Source organism: Mytilus galloprovincialis, chromosome 8, assembly GCF_965363235.1.
Source record: "Mytilus galloprovincialis chromosome 8, xbMytGall1.hap1.1, whole genome shotgun sequence".
Classification (NCBI taxonomy): Eukaryota; Metazoa; Mollusca; class Bivalvia; order Mytilida; family Mytilidae; genus Mytilus; species Mytilus galloprovincialis.
Genome location: NC_134845.1, coordinates 39614643 through 39633001, shown reverse-complemented (window position 1 = coordinate 39633001; position 18359 = coordinate 39614643). Strand labels below are relative to the sequence as shown.

The 18359-nt window shown below is 32.5% G+C and overlaps 1 protein-coding gene across 2 annotated transcripts in view; it reads right to left on the bottom strand.

Moving 5' to 3' along the window:
• Window positions 1-18151, bottom strand: part of LOC143041908 (sodium- and chloride-dependent taurine transporter-like) — a 34406-nt gene extending 16255 nt beyond the window's left edge. Inside the window, exons 1-4 of one of the 2 annotated variants that reach the window (XM_076214044.1) lie at window positions 17592-18151; window positions 2775-3023; window positions 1939-2070; window positions 240-516 (exon numbers count right to left, since the gene is read on the bottom strand). In XM_076214044.1, the coding sequence (XP_076070159.1) occupies window positions 240-516; window positions 1939-2070; window positions 2775-3021 (656 nt within the window). In that variant the 5' untranslated portion in view covers window positions 3022-3023; window positions 17592-18151. Of the gene's footprint in view, window positions 1-239; window positions 517-1938; window positions 2071-2774; window positions 3024-6650; window positions 6763-17591 lie in introns of those variants that run through there. The other variant, XM_076214045.1, reaches the window with a different exon arrangement.
• Between the last annotated feature and the right edge of the window lie 208 nt (window positions 18152-18359).

The window sequence follows — 18359 nt, the reverse complement described above, 5'->3', positions numbered from 1 at the left end:
TATAACCTTGCTGAAGATTTCAAATTCATTACTTTATAAATATATATCTATATATATTTATAAAAGAGAACAATATATTGAATGTAGGATTATTAAAACTAAAGTCTTATATATATATATACAGGCTTACCTGAAAAATATATTCATGAATATAATAGCTGTAAAAATAATTGTTATAAAGACATTTTTCAGTATAATACATTTTCCATTTCAAAAATGTTCAAATTAAAATTACTTACTCCCAAAATTCTGTTACAGGATCACATAACTTCTTTGAAAGATTAGATATGACATCCTCAACGTCTGCAGTGACGTTGGCAAGCAGTGAAATTGTGGAATTCACTGGATTTGTCTTATAAAGATTAGTACAGTTCTCAGAGTTCCATTCATTGTTCCCATGAGACCAAGGCAATACAGCAGTAAAGGAGGAAAACAGGTAATAAAGTGACCAGGATAATATTATGTTGTATTCACAGTTGAGTAAGAATACAATGATTGCAGATGCAAATCCTATGCCTGAAATTCAAAAGGAACCAGCATGATAATCAACATCATTTTGTATTCTTTCTTATCGTCAGTGAAATGCTACGACCAATAAGATGATATTCAGAACTACAACATGCAAGACCTTTTCCTTTTACTTTTTTGCGAATTATCTACATACTGATTATTTTTATTATTTATGTATATCCCTTACTAATTATAATAGCTTTAAAGTACAATATTCTGCATGTGTGTTTATTTGCTGTCCTTTTTTTTTAAATTTTTACCTCAAACCGTGAAAAAAAATAACATATTGCTTTCTTGTTTAAACCATTTTTATCTTTTTGCAGACTTAGATCACCTGAAACCATCATAGTTTTTTAATCTGTAATTTTATCAATAGTGTCCTATTCGGGATCATGACAGTGTGGATACGAATTGCAGGAGACGCCTACCCTTTTAAACGCGCCAGTTTAGAATCGCTAAGAACTCATACGATTTCAAAAATTTATTACTTTGGTTTGAATCTTCGAATCGTTTTATGAGATTTGAACATCAACAAATTACTGTTGCCTAAATTCGTCGTTATGTGCTCTCATTATTATGGAAAAAATCATGCATGTTTGTCTGTTTCAACATTGAGACTAGTCTAGTAGACCTCTTGGATTATTTGTCACGAATGATAATGGTAGTACAAAGTGCAATATTAATTGATATTGGAAATTGAACTGGTGGTTTTGTCAGGAATATGACAGCTGTTTTCGAATCGTTAGATGTGTTTCAGCTTTTGATTTTGCAATTTTATAAAAGACGTTCACGTTTGGAATTTCCCTTGAAGTTCTGTATTTATTTATTTTTAACTCATTTTGCTGAAAGCGCGGATCTGGTGTACAAAATTAAAAGCCTTTTATATATTTGATGAGTTTTTTTTCTAACAACATTATCAGAACTGTGATAAGAATGTTTTTGGGGATTAGTAAGTTAACAATTTACAAAAATATTATCATTACAGTCAAGTAAAAAGTATTTCGCATCTAATTTTATATGAACTAATGTGTTTAACAATTTCCAAACACCATAGGTCCCCATAATTTAACTATTTTTTTAAAAGTTACATCGGTTAGCAATCTCGTAATATTCACCTATTAAAAAAAAAACAGAACTGTGTCAAGGAAAACATTTTGATCGTTTACCTATTTAAATTCTTTTCATGAAAGTTTTAGGCAATTGAGTCATAATAGTGAGAAGTTTATCTACCTATCAAACCAGGTTTCATCCAACATTTTATACATATAGAATCGCTGTACCAATTCAAAAATATGAAAGTTGTTGTTCATTCGTTTTATGTGTTTGAGGTTTTTATTTTGCCATTTTGATAACGACTTTCCGTTTTGAATTTTCCTTGAAGTTCCGTTTTTTTGTTTATTTTATTTTTTATATATTCATAACAATTACCCTGAAACAATGGAGTTATTTTCCAAGCACTGACACCTCCCTGAGCCATAAACTGTCCCAAACACACCTCCAAGAAGAAACATGGTATACCACATACCACAACTGCTATGAAGTAGGGAATCAAAAATGCTCCTAAAAATAAATATGAAAAAAATATGTTTTAATGCTTCAGATAAACGTTATTTAGAACCAAAACTGAAACAAAATAATGGAAGACTGTGGAAACATTCAAATATGAAGTTTGTGTTCCAAACTTTTGGAGTACAAACATACAAGTCATAAAAAGATGTTTTTGTTGATTAAAGTCAGCAAGAAATATTAAAGATGATTAATTTAGTTGCGGATTCCAAAATAGTCGTACCAATGCTAGTTTGCTACAGTTGTCTTTCGTACAATTTTTCGCCGAACTATTTTTTATCATGGCTATTTACTGAAGAATTTCATGTCAAATTTCAAATAAAAAAAATTATGTCTTTTAAATTTAACAGTTGTGTATTATTGTCTGGTAAAATTTCTCCTAAAGCATGATTGAATATGAAAAAAAGCTAGAAACAATTCATCACACACCTGTCGCCACTCTATATTTGGAATTTTATTTTTTAAAAACAACATGAAATATCATATCTAAAAGAATCTTAAAACTTGTCAATCCGTACATCAAAATAACCTATATTAGGAATCTTAATATACCATGGATCAAAACATCCCCAAAAATAATTTGTTGAATTGCAGAAAACGTTTAAACATTTGTCTGCAACAAATGTGCTTCAAAATTAAATAATATATTTTCAATGCGACGTCAAATTTTTCAGAGAAAATCGTTGAATCATTCCTACCTCCTCCATTCCTATAACATAGAAACGGGAATCTCCACACATTTCCAAGGCCGACGGAAAAACCAACGCACGCTAAAAGGAAATCGATCTTCTTCCCCCAAACTTCTCTTTTCTTTAATTTTGGCTTCAATCGATCACTTCCAGACGATGATGTGACAGTAGTATCAGTTGACGTCACTTCCGGATTATCAACTTTTGATGGTAGCTTTTCAGAAATCCAGGTCGTATCTTCTTTTGGTTCGTCCATTTCTAAAAAACAAACAAACATATAAATTAAGTCTGCAGTTAAATGTATCTGTTGGTATTCCATACAATGTTTTAAACATGGTTATTTCAACATTTAATTTGCATACCAACATTTAAATGTTGAGATGAGCAGTGGCATGATTGCCAATGAGACAACTATCCACAAGCAGAAGCTAATTTGTAAGTAAAAAGGCGTTAAAAGGCAACAAAAAAAAGACACCTACTGCAATGAAATCTTATCGAGGTGTAACACGAAATTCCGGAACTACGGAAGGTTCAATTGTTCATTTAGTTGTGAAATATACAGCAATAATTATATTGTGTTTTACAAGCGACGACAGATGATTAATATATTTTTTTAACTTATTTTAGTGTATATCCGTTGTTGTGTACTTATGCATAATAAACACAAGATAACTCATCAATGTCAAGAAAACCCATTGATTATTAGCAATGCTGTCTAGATTCTTGGCGCGCGTTACTTTTTACTATATACCTCGACTCAAAGATGTAAACACATTTCACCTCTGGTTAACCTTGCTATGATTGGAACTTTGATTTTCAAGCTAATTTATAAGCCTAGTATCTTTGATAAGATTTTCCCAAAGTAATCATTTTTAATAAGTAATGCCATGTTTCATTTTAATAATTTATATGCTGTTTTAGGGAATAAACATATACACGATGACTTCAGAAAATCAAACGATTATTAGAGCTTATCAATTGCTTCTGAAGTTCGTTGTAAAATAAATGCTCTTAGCACGGTTGGATAGTGAAGAGAACAAGCACATTCATTACAGTCAGAAGCGCCATCAGATACTGTTGGAATGGATCATACGTGAATCATATTCAAATTGCCTAAATAAAGTAATGGCAATGCAAAAGATGACATGGTCGATATTCAAATGAAAACCGAGAATTAATGGATGGTGTATTGCCTTATATAGAATTATATATTATATCATAATTATTGATTTAGATCAACTGTCTAGACTTGGGCAATTTCATATACATTGCTTATATCAAAACCATTGTATAGCACAAAACTTTTGGCAATTGCCAAAGAAAGTAAGTCCTCTGTAAAATTAACTTGGGTGAAACGGGTTACCGGTTTTGTCATCTCACGTAATAATAATCATGTATGAAAAATTAATATTCAAATCGGAAATGTCTACTTAAACTAGGTGAAGTATATACTGAACAAGTAAACATAATAAACAAGTACATGCATATTTTATTAATAAATAAACTCATATACCAGCCTTAATATTGTGTAAGACAGACGGGCGTTTCGTCTACAAAAGACTAATTAGTGACGCTCGATTCTAAAAGGCTTCAAAGGTTAAGAAAAAATAAGAAAAAAATAAGTACTAAGTTGAAGAGCACCGAGGACCCAAAATTCAAAATGATTTTGCCAAATACTATGATGCCGGTAAATACCAAATATAGTACGAAATAGAAGAGCATTGAGGAGCACAAAGTACGAAAGGTTTTGCCAAATTCAGCTTCATGATGTTTCAATATTAAAATGTATAATTCACGTCTGCTCTATGACCCTTTCTACCATGTATACTAATGCTATGGACTAAAAGATGCTATTTTAGTGTACACGGAAAACAATGATGAAACTTAAACTTACTGCATGAGTTGCAAAATAACAATTAATTCATTGTGCAATAGTAAACAAACAACAGAAAATAATGATGAAGGGCGTTTCGAAACGAAAACCGAAAGTCTGCATGAGTTGCACAAAAATAATGAACTAATTGCGCAATTGTAAACAAACCTAAAGGCAACAACAATAACAAAGAGTCAATGACACTCGACATATTATATTGGCACGTACAATGAAGATAATTATAAGATTCTTACTTGTTTACATACAATATATAATGTGTTAAGGCATGCATAAGCATGTTTCATTCAAAAAACATAGTAAATATATATGTAAGATCAGATTGACGTCGATCTGAGAAACGGACATCGATTAAGAGGCCGGACGTTGATCTGAGTCTAACATATACACTCACCATTCAGGCGAAACAAAAGTGTGTGCGCGTTTAGGGTTCCTTTCTTGAAGTGTTCTTTAGAAAAAGGGTAGTTGGGTGTATAACTATGAATTGATGAGGACCATCAGCAATGTTTTCAAGATATGCTACCATCATGGCCAATCAAAACCTTTCTGCTTATTTAAGAGTAGGCATTTTTTTGTGTATAAAAATGGTAGGTAAAGCAACCCAACAACATTTATTTGGCCTAACGTTAACATAAATCTATGCATCCTATATACAATTACATTGTGGATAAATATGAAAATACTTTGTTAAACTTTTATTTGTTTTATTGAACAAAAAGTCTAGTGTATATATCATCATTTATTTTTTAGTCTTTGTGACAGGAAATTTCGTTCCAATGACTCAATTTTGGTAATGTGCATTCAATTATAGTACATTTCAGCGCGAGGTCTTTTTCATACAAGCTTCAATTGTCATGACGAATCTAGTAAACAAGGACATAAAAGATTACAACACTATTCGCTGCGTTCACTTAAAAAAAAAACTTTAATCGAGCTATATTTGAAGGGTGAAAGATACCAAAGGGACAGTCAAACTCAAAGATCGAAAATAAACTGACAACACAATGTCTAAAAAACAAAAAGACAAACGGACAAATAATAGTACACAAGACAAAATATAGAAAACTAGAGACTAAGCAATACGAACCCCACCAAAAACTGGGGTGATCTCAGGTGCTACTGAAGGGTGTTAATCAATCTTGAAGTTAAAATATTACAATTAATGTCATCCCATTGACTGTCATATCATCGGATGGTCCATCAATGTCGATTTGGAATTATTTACAGAGTATTTAGTTTTTTTACCCCCAAATTACATCATTGGCATACCTGATAACACGAATGCCATCTGTGAATTCCCTCTTCTGTCGTAACTCAAAGAAAGGGTTAATTTTATTGAGTAAGAAGAGAAAATATGAACCATTTATCTTCAGGAAAGGCAATAACGTCACAAAGCAGAGACTAAAGCAATTTTTAAGGCACAAAAAAAAAAAAAAAAAAAAAAAAAGGATTTGTCTACGGAGTTATATTAATCTAGAATCGATTATTAAGATCTGTAATGGAAAGGTAACCAATTTCATTTTCAAACAGTGTTGGTATTTATTCAATTTAAATTGACCATTCCCCCTGAGACCAACAGCAAGGCATTTATATCGATCTATCAAATCCAATAGAGCAATAAAAGGTTTTCATCATGACAACAACACATTTTTTTCAAAATCAAACAAGCATTATGATTACACAGCCGCTTGCAGATGGATATTGGAGTAATAACATTGTATGGATTATTATACATTGCGTAATCAGAATTCTCTTGTCTATACAGAAAGTATGTCTATTTTGTGCAAATATTGATTTGAATTATATTTAGAACTCTTAAAAGAAAAATGGTTGAAGTAAAGTTTGATTTGATTTGAAAGACTGAACTTTTTATCAAATTTAAATGTGATAATTTTTCCATTCATTCCAATTAAGTCGACACAATATTATTTGAAGCCACAAACTCCTAGTCACACATTATATATATATATACATAAGACTAGTATATAACATACCTTTCGTTTTATGTTTTTCGTCCATTCTATTTGAATTGTTTTCTATATTGTAAAAAAAATGTTTTAGCTTTGTTCGTTGTTTGTTAATTGTAACGTTGAAGTCTTTATATATAAGTGTGGTAAGCTGTGCGTCAACGACTGCGCATGTCAATTAATAATGCATCATCGTCATGGTTTATCATTATGTGTATTGACACACATGACTTTCTAGATGTAAAATGTACTTATTAAAAGTCATTGGCGAATGTCATATTTTCGACTTACGAGTTTGGATGTGCTTTTTGTATCTTTCGCCTCTCTACTGACGACCCGAATTCATGGGCATTGAACGTAGAAATGTGATAGAGTGAAATTGGACATTCTCATGCTGAGTTCACACGTAATTCGAATTCGATTCGCATTAACTAATTCGAATTAGTTTAATTCGCATTCGAAACGTTTTACGTCCTAACGTCAATTCTAATTCGCCTTGCAATGCGCGTCAATTTCACTTTACTGTCCTAACGACGTTAACTTTAATTCGTAATAACAAAAACGTATTTCTAATGCGAATTAGATAATTCGAATTAGCCAATTCGAATCAATTCGAATTAAAAAAGAAGAGTGTGTGAACGCGATTAGCGAATTCGATTCGCATTCGATTCGAATTAAATGTACGTGTGAACGAGGCATCACATTACCTATTCAAATTTGAAATGTTTATGTTTATTCAATATACATGATATACATATATATTTGAATGAAGATGGAACATTTCAATGAAAAACACATTTTATAAATTCCGTGCTTCAAACGCGTTTTTTGCATTTACCGTTATCAGGAACACTCGAACCAAATATGTCCTCTGATGCATAAATATGTGGCAACGTAAAAAGCTCTGTGACCAAAGAGGAACATTACAGAATAGCCAATTTCATGAAAGGTCAACATTGCCTAAATGAGTTTGAACCAACCTGAGTTTCTTAAAAATAACTGAATTTATAAACGTGGGTTATAAAATAAGTACATATTATTAATAATGTCAGTATCGGAGCACTGACTACAGGGCTGTCGATATCCTCGGGGACTAACAGTCATCGATCAAGTATTAATAAATAAATAATAAGTAGCATTATTTAGAGTTGGCAAAGTATACAAACAAGGACATAATGTGCTTTCAACAGTAACAGTAGGTCAAAGAAACTACACTTTACAAAAAGCGTACAAAATTACAGGTGAAGGTGAATAAAGAAATGATATAGTTTGCATAATCATTATCTAAACAGTTTGAATATATCATTTTTAAACTTCGGTTTTATACATTTTAAAGTAGGGTGTACCAATCAAAGATTTATATCATAATGCAGACATCACCATTATAAGTTATATGGTTCGCTACCGACCCCATACGGATCCATAGAGGGTTAGTAAAATCCATAGGGGGTGAGGCCGGAGCCCGAGTCCCCTATGAATTTTATTCACCCTCTATGGATCCGTAGGGGGTCGGTATTTAACCGTATAACGAATTTATCGGACGCTGGACTTTTTCTGCGGCGTTTTGTTGAAAAATAAACAATGAAACACAACAACATTGATAGATGACGTCGCCATTACGGCGTCATGAACCCCATATGAAACTTACTAACCCCATACGGTCTCATAGGGGGTCACCACGTGACGGCGTTTAACCAATCACAACGTGATAATTCATCTGTGGTCCGATAAATCATAATGTAGATCTTTTCGTAACTCCTGTCTAATTTTTATTTTCAATATTTTAAAGAGGCTGGAGATGTAAGAAAACATTAATTATGTAAATCATACAGTAGGCCTTTTTATAGATCCGGTCTCTAACCTTGTTTTTTTTTATAGTTTTAAGTCAGCCATACAAATGCGGTTAAACATTAAAACATTATTCAATGTTAAATCCTTACACAAGTTGATTTCAAGGTCATGTTTTCATGTTTATAATAATATGTACGACCTGGTGGATATTAAAACTAAATAACTTAACTTGTTTTGTTTGTGTCTCTATATTACCATTTGATTAATAAATACCTTGACCACATAAATACCTTGACCACATAAATACCTTGACCACATAAATAACCTATACGCAACAACATACGTCATTATCAAATTAAGTAGATGTGGTTGGTTTCTTTGTGAAACTGAAGGGAGATGGTCTTCAACAATGAGCAAAACACATACCGTCAACTATAGCTACAAATGACCCCGAACCAATGAAACATTTGTCAAATTGTTCGAACCTTTCGATTGTCTAAACAGTCATGTAGCCAACCCCCCCCCCCCCCCCCCCCCCAACCTCTCCACTTTGTTCTTTTTGAATTTATTCAGAAAAGGGGGGGGGAAACGTGTGTCGTACGTTTTGTGTGTCATACCGTTTACTTTGACTGGTACCCGGTCGATTTTTGACAAGTTTGTATATTCCAAAGGCATACAGAATATTTTACGCGGAGAACCATTCTTAAGTTTACTAAGACTTGGTCTTTATCATTGCTGATTGATTGTAAGTCCATCCACGTCACTCCCCCTTTGAAACCATTTGTCAAGACGCTATTACTTCGATACTGGCATTACATAAATGGTCTATCTAAATCATAAAATTGTCTGTTTGCAAATTAAATACATGCATTGAACATTAGTTAGTCACTCTTGGATTCAATTTAATGCGTTATCACTCAAAGGCTTTTTTGTTAGGCTTCCAAAGCAACCCTGTAGTCTCGAGATAAGCTGACGAAAATTATTCCATTAACACACGTTGTGTGTACTAAAACCTTGGTGTTATACTAAATTATTTATATCTTTTCGTTGCCTGGGATACAGTTTAAACATTCTGCCTTTGTTTCTTTGGCAATGGAAAGAACTTTTATTTTCTTATTTGATGTTTGCTGGTAAAAGTAAGATTTGTATGTGTAGCTCAAAATAAATTTTTGCGGTTGTCGATTCTATATCATTTTTGGTTTTACCCATTTCCAATAAGATGGAGACTTGTCGAACTTAATATATTACAAACATTCTGCACGTTTTTATATGTGGATGTAATTACAGTGACGGGGAGCACGGAATGACGTCTTCATATCTCAGATTGATCAGTCATAAGACGTGTTGAGATGAGGTATGGATACCATTGACACAACTCACTTTGATACGAACATATATTCTGAATTCATGAACAGTGATAATTTATGATATACTTGCATGTGAAGAACACGGGACATACTTCAAATACGCTTTATCTGCATGTTTTCATCCCTACATAACGACATGATAATATTAAACCACAGGCACTTGTCTCAGAAAAAAATTTCCTATATACCTTAATATATATAGGAAATTTTTTTTCTGAAACAAGTGCCTGTGGATTAAACGGGTCAATTAAACATGCATATATTCTGTGTCTGATCAGATTAAACTAGTAACCCTCGCCGTTCAGTGAGAAAATAAATCTAATAATAAATTCATACATATTAATGATCGGTTGAAAGTTTACCTACAGTAGGAACTTGAGTATTTTTCCATACATGATGTGGGATTTTCCATAATAACTAAAATATTTTCTATGAATGACGTCTATTGGGTATGTTATACGTTAGTTTGTGTGCATTGTACCGACCATGCGAGACTCTCGTGGATAGCCAAAAGTCGTTCTAGTAAACACCTCTAGTATAGTGTACTTTGCATAACTTTTAACGGTTATATAGTGCAGTTAAATAAAGTAATAGACTGGGAAAGAAATATCTATTATCCTTAATATACCTGAATAAATTAAAATAGTATTACGTAACCTAAAATAAATATTACGAAGAACAAAAGATTATTTGCTATGACTACAAATCAGACACAGACAGAGATAATCCTAACAATGTGCTATAGTGATGCAATCTCTCATGCAGAGAGAGCAAAGACCGATAACTCTGCATGGGAAATTGATATTGTCCTTGAGAATTTCATTAGATATCTATCGATTTTTTTGTTTTTGCTGCTTAGCTTTTCATATTCTGTCGGTTAAACCTAGATAGAAAGAGAGGCATGAAATCCATGTCATTTGACACTCGAACTTTGTTGAAGGCTGCAAGATGATCTCTCTAGATTTCAGGTGATAACATGGTATTAACATGATATTTTATACGTTTTACGGTTTACTTCATATTTCAGTCGTAAGATTTTTAATTAACATATCACAAAGTCATTTCGAGCTTCTATTGGTAACTAGGAAAGTAGAAATCCATTTGAAATCTTTAATACAGCTCAGACAAATGACGTGGTTTGATTGTTGAATTTTTTTTATATATCTTTTATAAATTGCGTGAACTTTCAAATGTTTACCTTGTTGCAGTTATATTTTTTGTACAATTAGGGTCAAGTATGTTTTTTTTTCTGCCTGCTTTGTGGCGATCTGATTGGTCGAGCCATTTTCAACTTATTTCTATAGTTTTTCTCATGTGATGTGAAAGCCAAATAGTGACCCATTATGCCACAGTTGCTATTTTTACATCATTTGGTATCTGATGAAAACTTGTCATATTGGCAATCATTTCACATCTTTTTATAAACACTGTGGAAATTTACCTTTAGATTTAGTATACCGATTTTACCGGTTTATGTTTTCAGTGATTTCTCTCACTTGATTGTATTGCTTCTATAAACATGTAACTTAACTAAAATAACGATTCAAATTCCTCGTTGCAGACCTTCAATCTATAAATAACTAATGACCTTTGGTAAAAAGACCTATGATTGCCAATGAGGAAACACGCAAAGGGAACTATATGGCCTTCGACAATATGTTTAACTCATACCCCAGAGCAAGCTATAAAGGGTTCGCGATAGGAAAGTGCGAAACTTATCAAAAGAGAAGTACCAATAACCTAATTTATGTACAACAATAAACGAAAAACAATTGTGACAGAAAGCGACCAACGGCAACCGCTGTATTATAAGCTCCTGGCTCCGGGCAGACACATAACAAAGTGGTGGGGTACTGTTACACATGGTTGTTATAACCACCAGCGTTTTCTACATTGTATGGTATATACTTTAAAGGTAAACATGGACAATCCTCTGTGGCTGTGGATCATGTACAATACTATTGATTTGTTCAACACATTCTACTTTCATTTGTCGTCATTGTTGAATGAACAATGGTACGCAAACACTGTTACAAATCACTATTTGTTTTCTAATAAATTAATAAATGTCTCCAGTAAAATAACACAAACACAGAGAGTTTTACATGTAGTTAATAGATCGAAACTGCAAATATTTGAGTTGTAAGTTTATCTTGAATAAACGAAATGTATCGATTTTATATAATACGTCAACGATACAGCTAACCAACAACAACAGCAATACAAAACAGACAGCTTTATATAAAAGACAAGAGGATGTTTTTGTTTGGTTGGTTTTTCTGATCTGTATATTGATGAACGAAATAATTGTCTGTAGCACATGAAACTTCGAAAATTTCAGTCTTATTAGCTGATGACACCAGTAATCGGATAAAGAAAAACACTGTATATTGAATGATAAAACTACTAGACCGATACCAACATAAACTATAAGCCGAATTATTAAATACGAGTAAGTGACTGTTACAGATGACTGCTTATCTATGTTACATGCATGTGCATGTTGACACACTAGTCTCGTTAATATCATTTATAGTTTATAGTTATACTGCAATGAGAGACATTGAGCCTTCGACTCTTGAATTTTTTTAAATTTTCTTTTAAGTTCAACTGTTTAATGTTGTTGAGTTAGCACGATTAACACTTTATGACTTAAAAACAGGTGAAGCATGACGCCATGAGAGGTTGCTAGAAGCTGAATATGGATGATGTCATGGCATCGCTAATAATTTTACACTTTCTGACTTGAAAACAGATGAAGCAAGACGCCATGAAAGGTTGCTAAGAAGCTGAATATGAAATGGTGTCATGGCGTCGCTAATAATTTATTTACGAACACTTTGAAATGTAATTGTAAACCTTGATTTAAAGAAGTGAAGTCGGCAAGAACATTAATCAATTAACTAGAACCTAGAATGCTGGTATTATACAATTCAATAAATAATCCAACCGAACAGTAAAAGCGTTATTAAATATTAAAATGCCAAAGAAACGGCATATTTTATCCCATTTAAATTATGTGACAAAAATATTATACAACAATAACATTGATTTATATTTTTTTTTGCATTAAAACGGATATAAGCTAATTACCTGTTCATTTACAATTCTATACAACTTAATTTCGAATGCTATTTATTACTCGACATTAAAAAAACAACGTACATTTTTATATCTTAATGTTTGACAGTTTCTTGATGTCCCTAAGAATCTATAACGACACGACTAGTGATAGATATACAAGAGTGGCTCTAGCGTATTCAAATGTAATCTTAAGTGTCGTAAAAAAGACTAGAATCTAAATAAATAAGGCGAGTGTATCTCCATAAAGAGTAGCTGTGCTCGTCAGGCGTATCTCCGTGTTGTTAGGTTAACATGGTTAAGTAACTATATTGGTGCACAAAATATTTATTTAACCCTTTAAAAAATGCAGATGTGGTCATTTCAGTTCAAAATAAAACTGTCAGTGGACGTTAAGCAACCACCAATCAATCAATCAAAATAAAACTTAGCAAGTCAATATTTTGATATTAAATCCGATGTCATTTGTTCAGAATGCAAATACTTCTACACGCAAAACAACCCTTGCTATATATTTTGTGATGTTCCTTTAGTGTCTACCATACCCATTTTCATTCCAATGAGTGACAATCGTAATTTCTTATCTGTCACGAGATGGTCTCAGTATATCTGAAAAAGTATGGGAAGATGAATTTGATTTCATCAGCCGGAGTGTACGGCCTTGGATCCACTGCTTGTCTCTACATTCTAGTTCATAAGATCTCCCCGAGATGGTTTTGGATTTTGAAACGAAAAGAAAGTCGCTGTTAATACGTCAGTTGTGTAAGGTGATCAGTTTCGTTCTATGATCCATAATCTGAAATCCGCTTGTATATAATGACGCTACAATCAATTTATGAACAGAGCGAAGTAGTCAGTCGAGAACACTGCTGCTCACATAATCCAGTGACATGTACTGCATAATCAAGCACACACAGACCGCTAAGCACTGTACCTGTTCAAGTTCAAGTCCTCTTGTACACCTGTATGTGTCCGAGGTTATGAATAAAATCTTGAATCTTGAATTTAGTTCATGTGTCAAGAGGCGTACTCGATCGATCTACTGATGGAGCAGTGCGCAAAAGGCGTGGGCCAAGACCCACGGTTTACAACGATCAAGGTTTCTGCGGAGGAAGCCCACGATTCTAGGCATTCCCATGGTTGTCGATGACGTTATCCGTCCACTGTCTTAACTGATGGTCTACAACCTTTCAAAGCTTCAAATCCTTTTTAATTTCCCTCATTGCATTTTTTTGTGTTTTCATTTCCCTAACATAGCACTTTAGTGAGCGTATGCTGTCAACTACGTGTATATATAATTTCTAAGACAGAGCCAGAGGCCGTGCCAAAATATTAAATGAAATAGGTCACTTCAAGCTAGGTATGAAAGGGCAACTGAATCATGATAGTTTCAATCAATAAAACGCAGATGTTTCAATGAGAAACATGTGTATTGACGTGTGTTAAATCAACTTTTATAAATAAATATTCACATGTTTGTCTTATGTCATTCACAGATAGACTATGACTATAATGGCTAACGCATGATCATGCTGATATAAAACAAAAAATAATGAATATTTCAATTTTTCATTAATAAAAAGTTCGTACATGTGACACGAACAGATAAGCGTAGTCTTGTGTTTAATTTCTAATGTACAACCATGATGATATCTTTAAATTAAATGATAAAGCGTCGTGAAATAGAAATTCCTTAATTATATAAGTTACAAATTAATGGGATACATACTCTAAAATTTAATTTCCAATGGAACAAATATATATAACCGTATGTGTTCACAACAGAATAAGTTGTATAGAATGTTTGTTCTAATTGAAACAGATACGTTGGCATTGTTAACAACAAGTTTCATGGGGAACTGCTGGTAGGCAGTGCACTAGTACGATAACAGTCGTCTGTAGTACCTCTTTAAATAAATTATGTTGATTAGAAATTGATTCGATAACTTCCCGAATACTCGTTTAATATGATAACATTTTTCTATTTAATCAATTGCCTTGGACTCTTTTATTTCCTTGTGTTGCATTTTGATAATATATCATTTAACTCTTTGTGTGCATTTATGGGAAGAAAATGACACGGTCGGCAATTTGTCAGTGTATCTATAGCATTCGTTGAATTAAAAACCTTGATCCATGATTTCACAATGTTAACACTCCATGCACATATACAATATATATTACTCGGTGTCCAGGTAGAAATAGTATCTATTCGTATTTTAGAAAGATTAACGACTTTAAAACCCAAATTAATGATTAAATTACTATTTACGGTGAAGCTATGTCGGTCAACGCGAATCAACAAAAACAGTTCGAATATAAATCCGGCGCGATAGAATCTGAACAATACAATAAATCTCCGGATTGATACTAAGGATCTGCAGTACACAAAAGGGTTGCCAAACTATAATTCCAAAGACGAGATTAATGAAATCCGCTTAGTGCATTACGAAATAAGAGAAGTAGGTTATACCACAAAATAAAATAGAATAATATTTAGTCCATTTTCACCTGTAATTTACCTTTACCAAATTAATTGGAAAAATAACTTAAGTTATTATTGCTTCTAAGTATTCCTCAATAAAATATATAGTGTATTTTGCAACCCACCTAATCTTAGTTTCAAAATAAAAATCATTTTGCCTAACTACCTTCCTCATTTGTGTACCCGGATACAAATAACGAGTATATATATATGTGTGGTTTGTTGGTGGGGTTTTTTTTTTTTTTTTTTTTGCCTTTTCCATAAATTGTTTATTTCATTCCGAAATTGAATCGAGTATATATATATGTGTTTTTTTTTGGTGTTTGTTTCTTTTGCCTTTTCCATTTCTTGTTTATTTCATTCCGAAACTGAATCATAGGTACTTTTCAACTTTGTTGATATCAGTCCAGTTGCTGACCAAACCTTGACCAACACCCCTAATAAAACCATTACTTCGAAATGCCATCTGAAGCGATTATCGAGTCAAAGTCTAGTAATACTCATCAATAAATTTCTTTAACATTGGACGTTAAATAACAATAGGCTATTTGCCAATTCCCTTAATTGACCCTGCAATTAGAGATCCCTTCTTCAGTTGTCTCCCTTATGAGGGACATTACATTTTATTTACAATGGAGAGCTAGCAGAAAGAGCAAATCTACCTGTGCGTAATGTGAGTAATTTATAAGGTTTTCAATTTTTTTAATTGCATAAATGTGTTGTTTAACTAAATACTTTTGACATCAGAAATTATTTTTTATGAAAAATAAGTTAAACCGCCGATACATCACTTTCAATTCATCATGCTTTGCATTGGCAAAAGCCAATTTTGTCCGGTATGGAACCAGTCTACGATTGACAAAAGGGAGTAATTTGTTTAAAAAGTGTGTAATGACAGAATCAAATCGGTAATTGGCAAATGGACTATTAATCAATTAATACATTTCCATTACTAGAAAAAATATTCTTGATCGACTTAATCGCGGTTTAAACTTCCGTCAGTTACCTCCAAAAGTTTTAAACATTTCATAATTGTGTACAGGTATAAAGAAGTATCATATGATGATATATTGACTACATGTTCACTGCAGCATGCTTCATGGTTCCATCAATAAAGTTCTGTATCTTCAGTTTGAGCTGATATATCTCGATCTGTCTAAATAAACTCAATCAAATTTTTCGGAATGTCTTTGTTTCTCACTTTTTTTTTATGTCTTTTATCTTGACGATTCTTTTTTTGTTGATGATTCTCTCTTTTTATCTGAAAGTGCACTGATACACTCGAGTGCTACAGGCATGTAAGAAGAACAGCTGAAAACAATTTTGCCATACTTTAAAAAAAATCAACAGTGCAAAAAATATTTCCCAAAAGTCATGATACAACATGATTTTCTACACATAAATATTTAATTATGTTTCTTTTAAAAATTACTGTAAAGTTTTAGATTGCATTTCCGGATCGAACATTTGAATTTTAATAAAATTTGTCAAAGGGAGATAATTTGTATAGCCCGATCGAGCCATACCAGCCCATAGTGCAAATATTCAAGCCCTGTCAATACCACGAAGAAAATAAGATGTGATACAGTGTAATCAAATTAAATTACACATTTTAACTTAAAGACACCCCGATAAACAATCACAAATTTACCGAAGAGAAACACAAACAAACACACGTGGCGGTGAACAAAGAGAAGGTAGAAGTTATTTTTCACAAGAAAAAAGCCCATATAATCTTGTTTCTGAATAGGGAAGGCGGTGGAAAACTTAATTGTTTTATGATCAAAATATGAACAGAAAATAAAGTTATAAAATTTAAACAAAAAATGAAAAAAAAATTGTGAAAATCATATATTGCTTTTTTTAATTAAGCATGGAGCTTCCGCAATCTGGCCCTGATACACATTTTAAAACCCATTTTTACATCAACAACGTGTTTCGATTGATTTCGCCGGTATCTCTATTTTAACCTTCAACGCTAAATAACACAAAACACATGGGAAGTGGGGTTTCCTATTCAACTAGCTTACAAGGAAGAAAACTGACTTCATACTATACAATTGATTTTTTGTTTCATTTTAACCTGATTTATTGATAAAGACACGGCGACATATTTTAATCTAAATAAGAAAAAAAACCAGAAACTGCTAAAGAAATGATCAAAATCTCTTATAATTCTGTATACATTGTACTACTAATCACGCTGATATTAACATAATTATATAAACTTAAAAATACACTTACCGCTCCCAGTATGTTTGTAATTAGTCGTCTGTTGCTACAGAACTAGTACTGCTGAATAAATAAAAGCCGGCTCTGACGATTAAATGTTTAATTTACCGAGACACAATAAATATGAATGAAAAAACGCTCCTTCACAAGCAATCCGTGTTCTCATGTACATTTAATAAATGATAATGAGACAGTTAACGCTATTGGCTATTATTTAGCAGGTAGAAAAACATGGACACGCTTTGCTACACGGTCCACTGATTCAATATATTAATTTTTTAACACTATGAATGTAAAATTTTCATAAAAAATACACAATATTTCGACGAATTCAAACAACAATACACACAAAAAAATCAATGTCTGTTACGGAAGAAGACTATTGATTGAATGCAGACGATTCGTGTAAGCCTGACTGGTGAACTGGATTGCACCGGTTTAAGCTTGGAACATTTCTGATATCAATGCCAGAACACATAAATTATGTAGAGTTATGAAGACGAATTTTTGTTGTTCCAATTTAGAGTTCTAAATGAGCAGCATGACATTCACATACAAAATTACACTATCGTTTCTTAAAACATCAAATCTGTTCGATACCCACCTAACGGCAGCTTGCGTCATTAGCTGACATCATTTGTTGCCCGCTAGTCGTAAATTATTTTGAAAATCATTGAGATATCGAGACTTAGATGTTAAGGTATCAATCCTTTGATTTATTGAATATTGTTTGTTTAACGTCCGGACAAATATTTCCTGTATGTTAGATTGATTGACTGA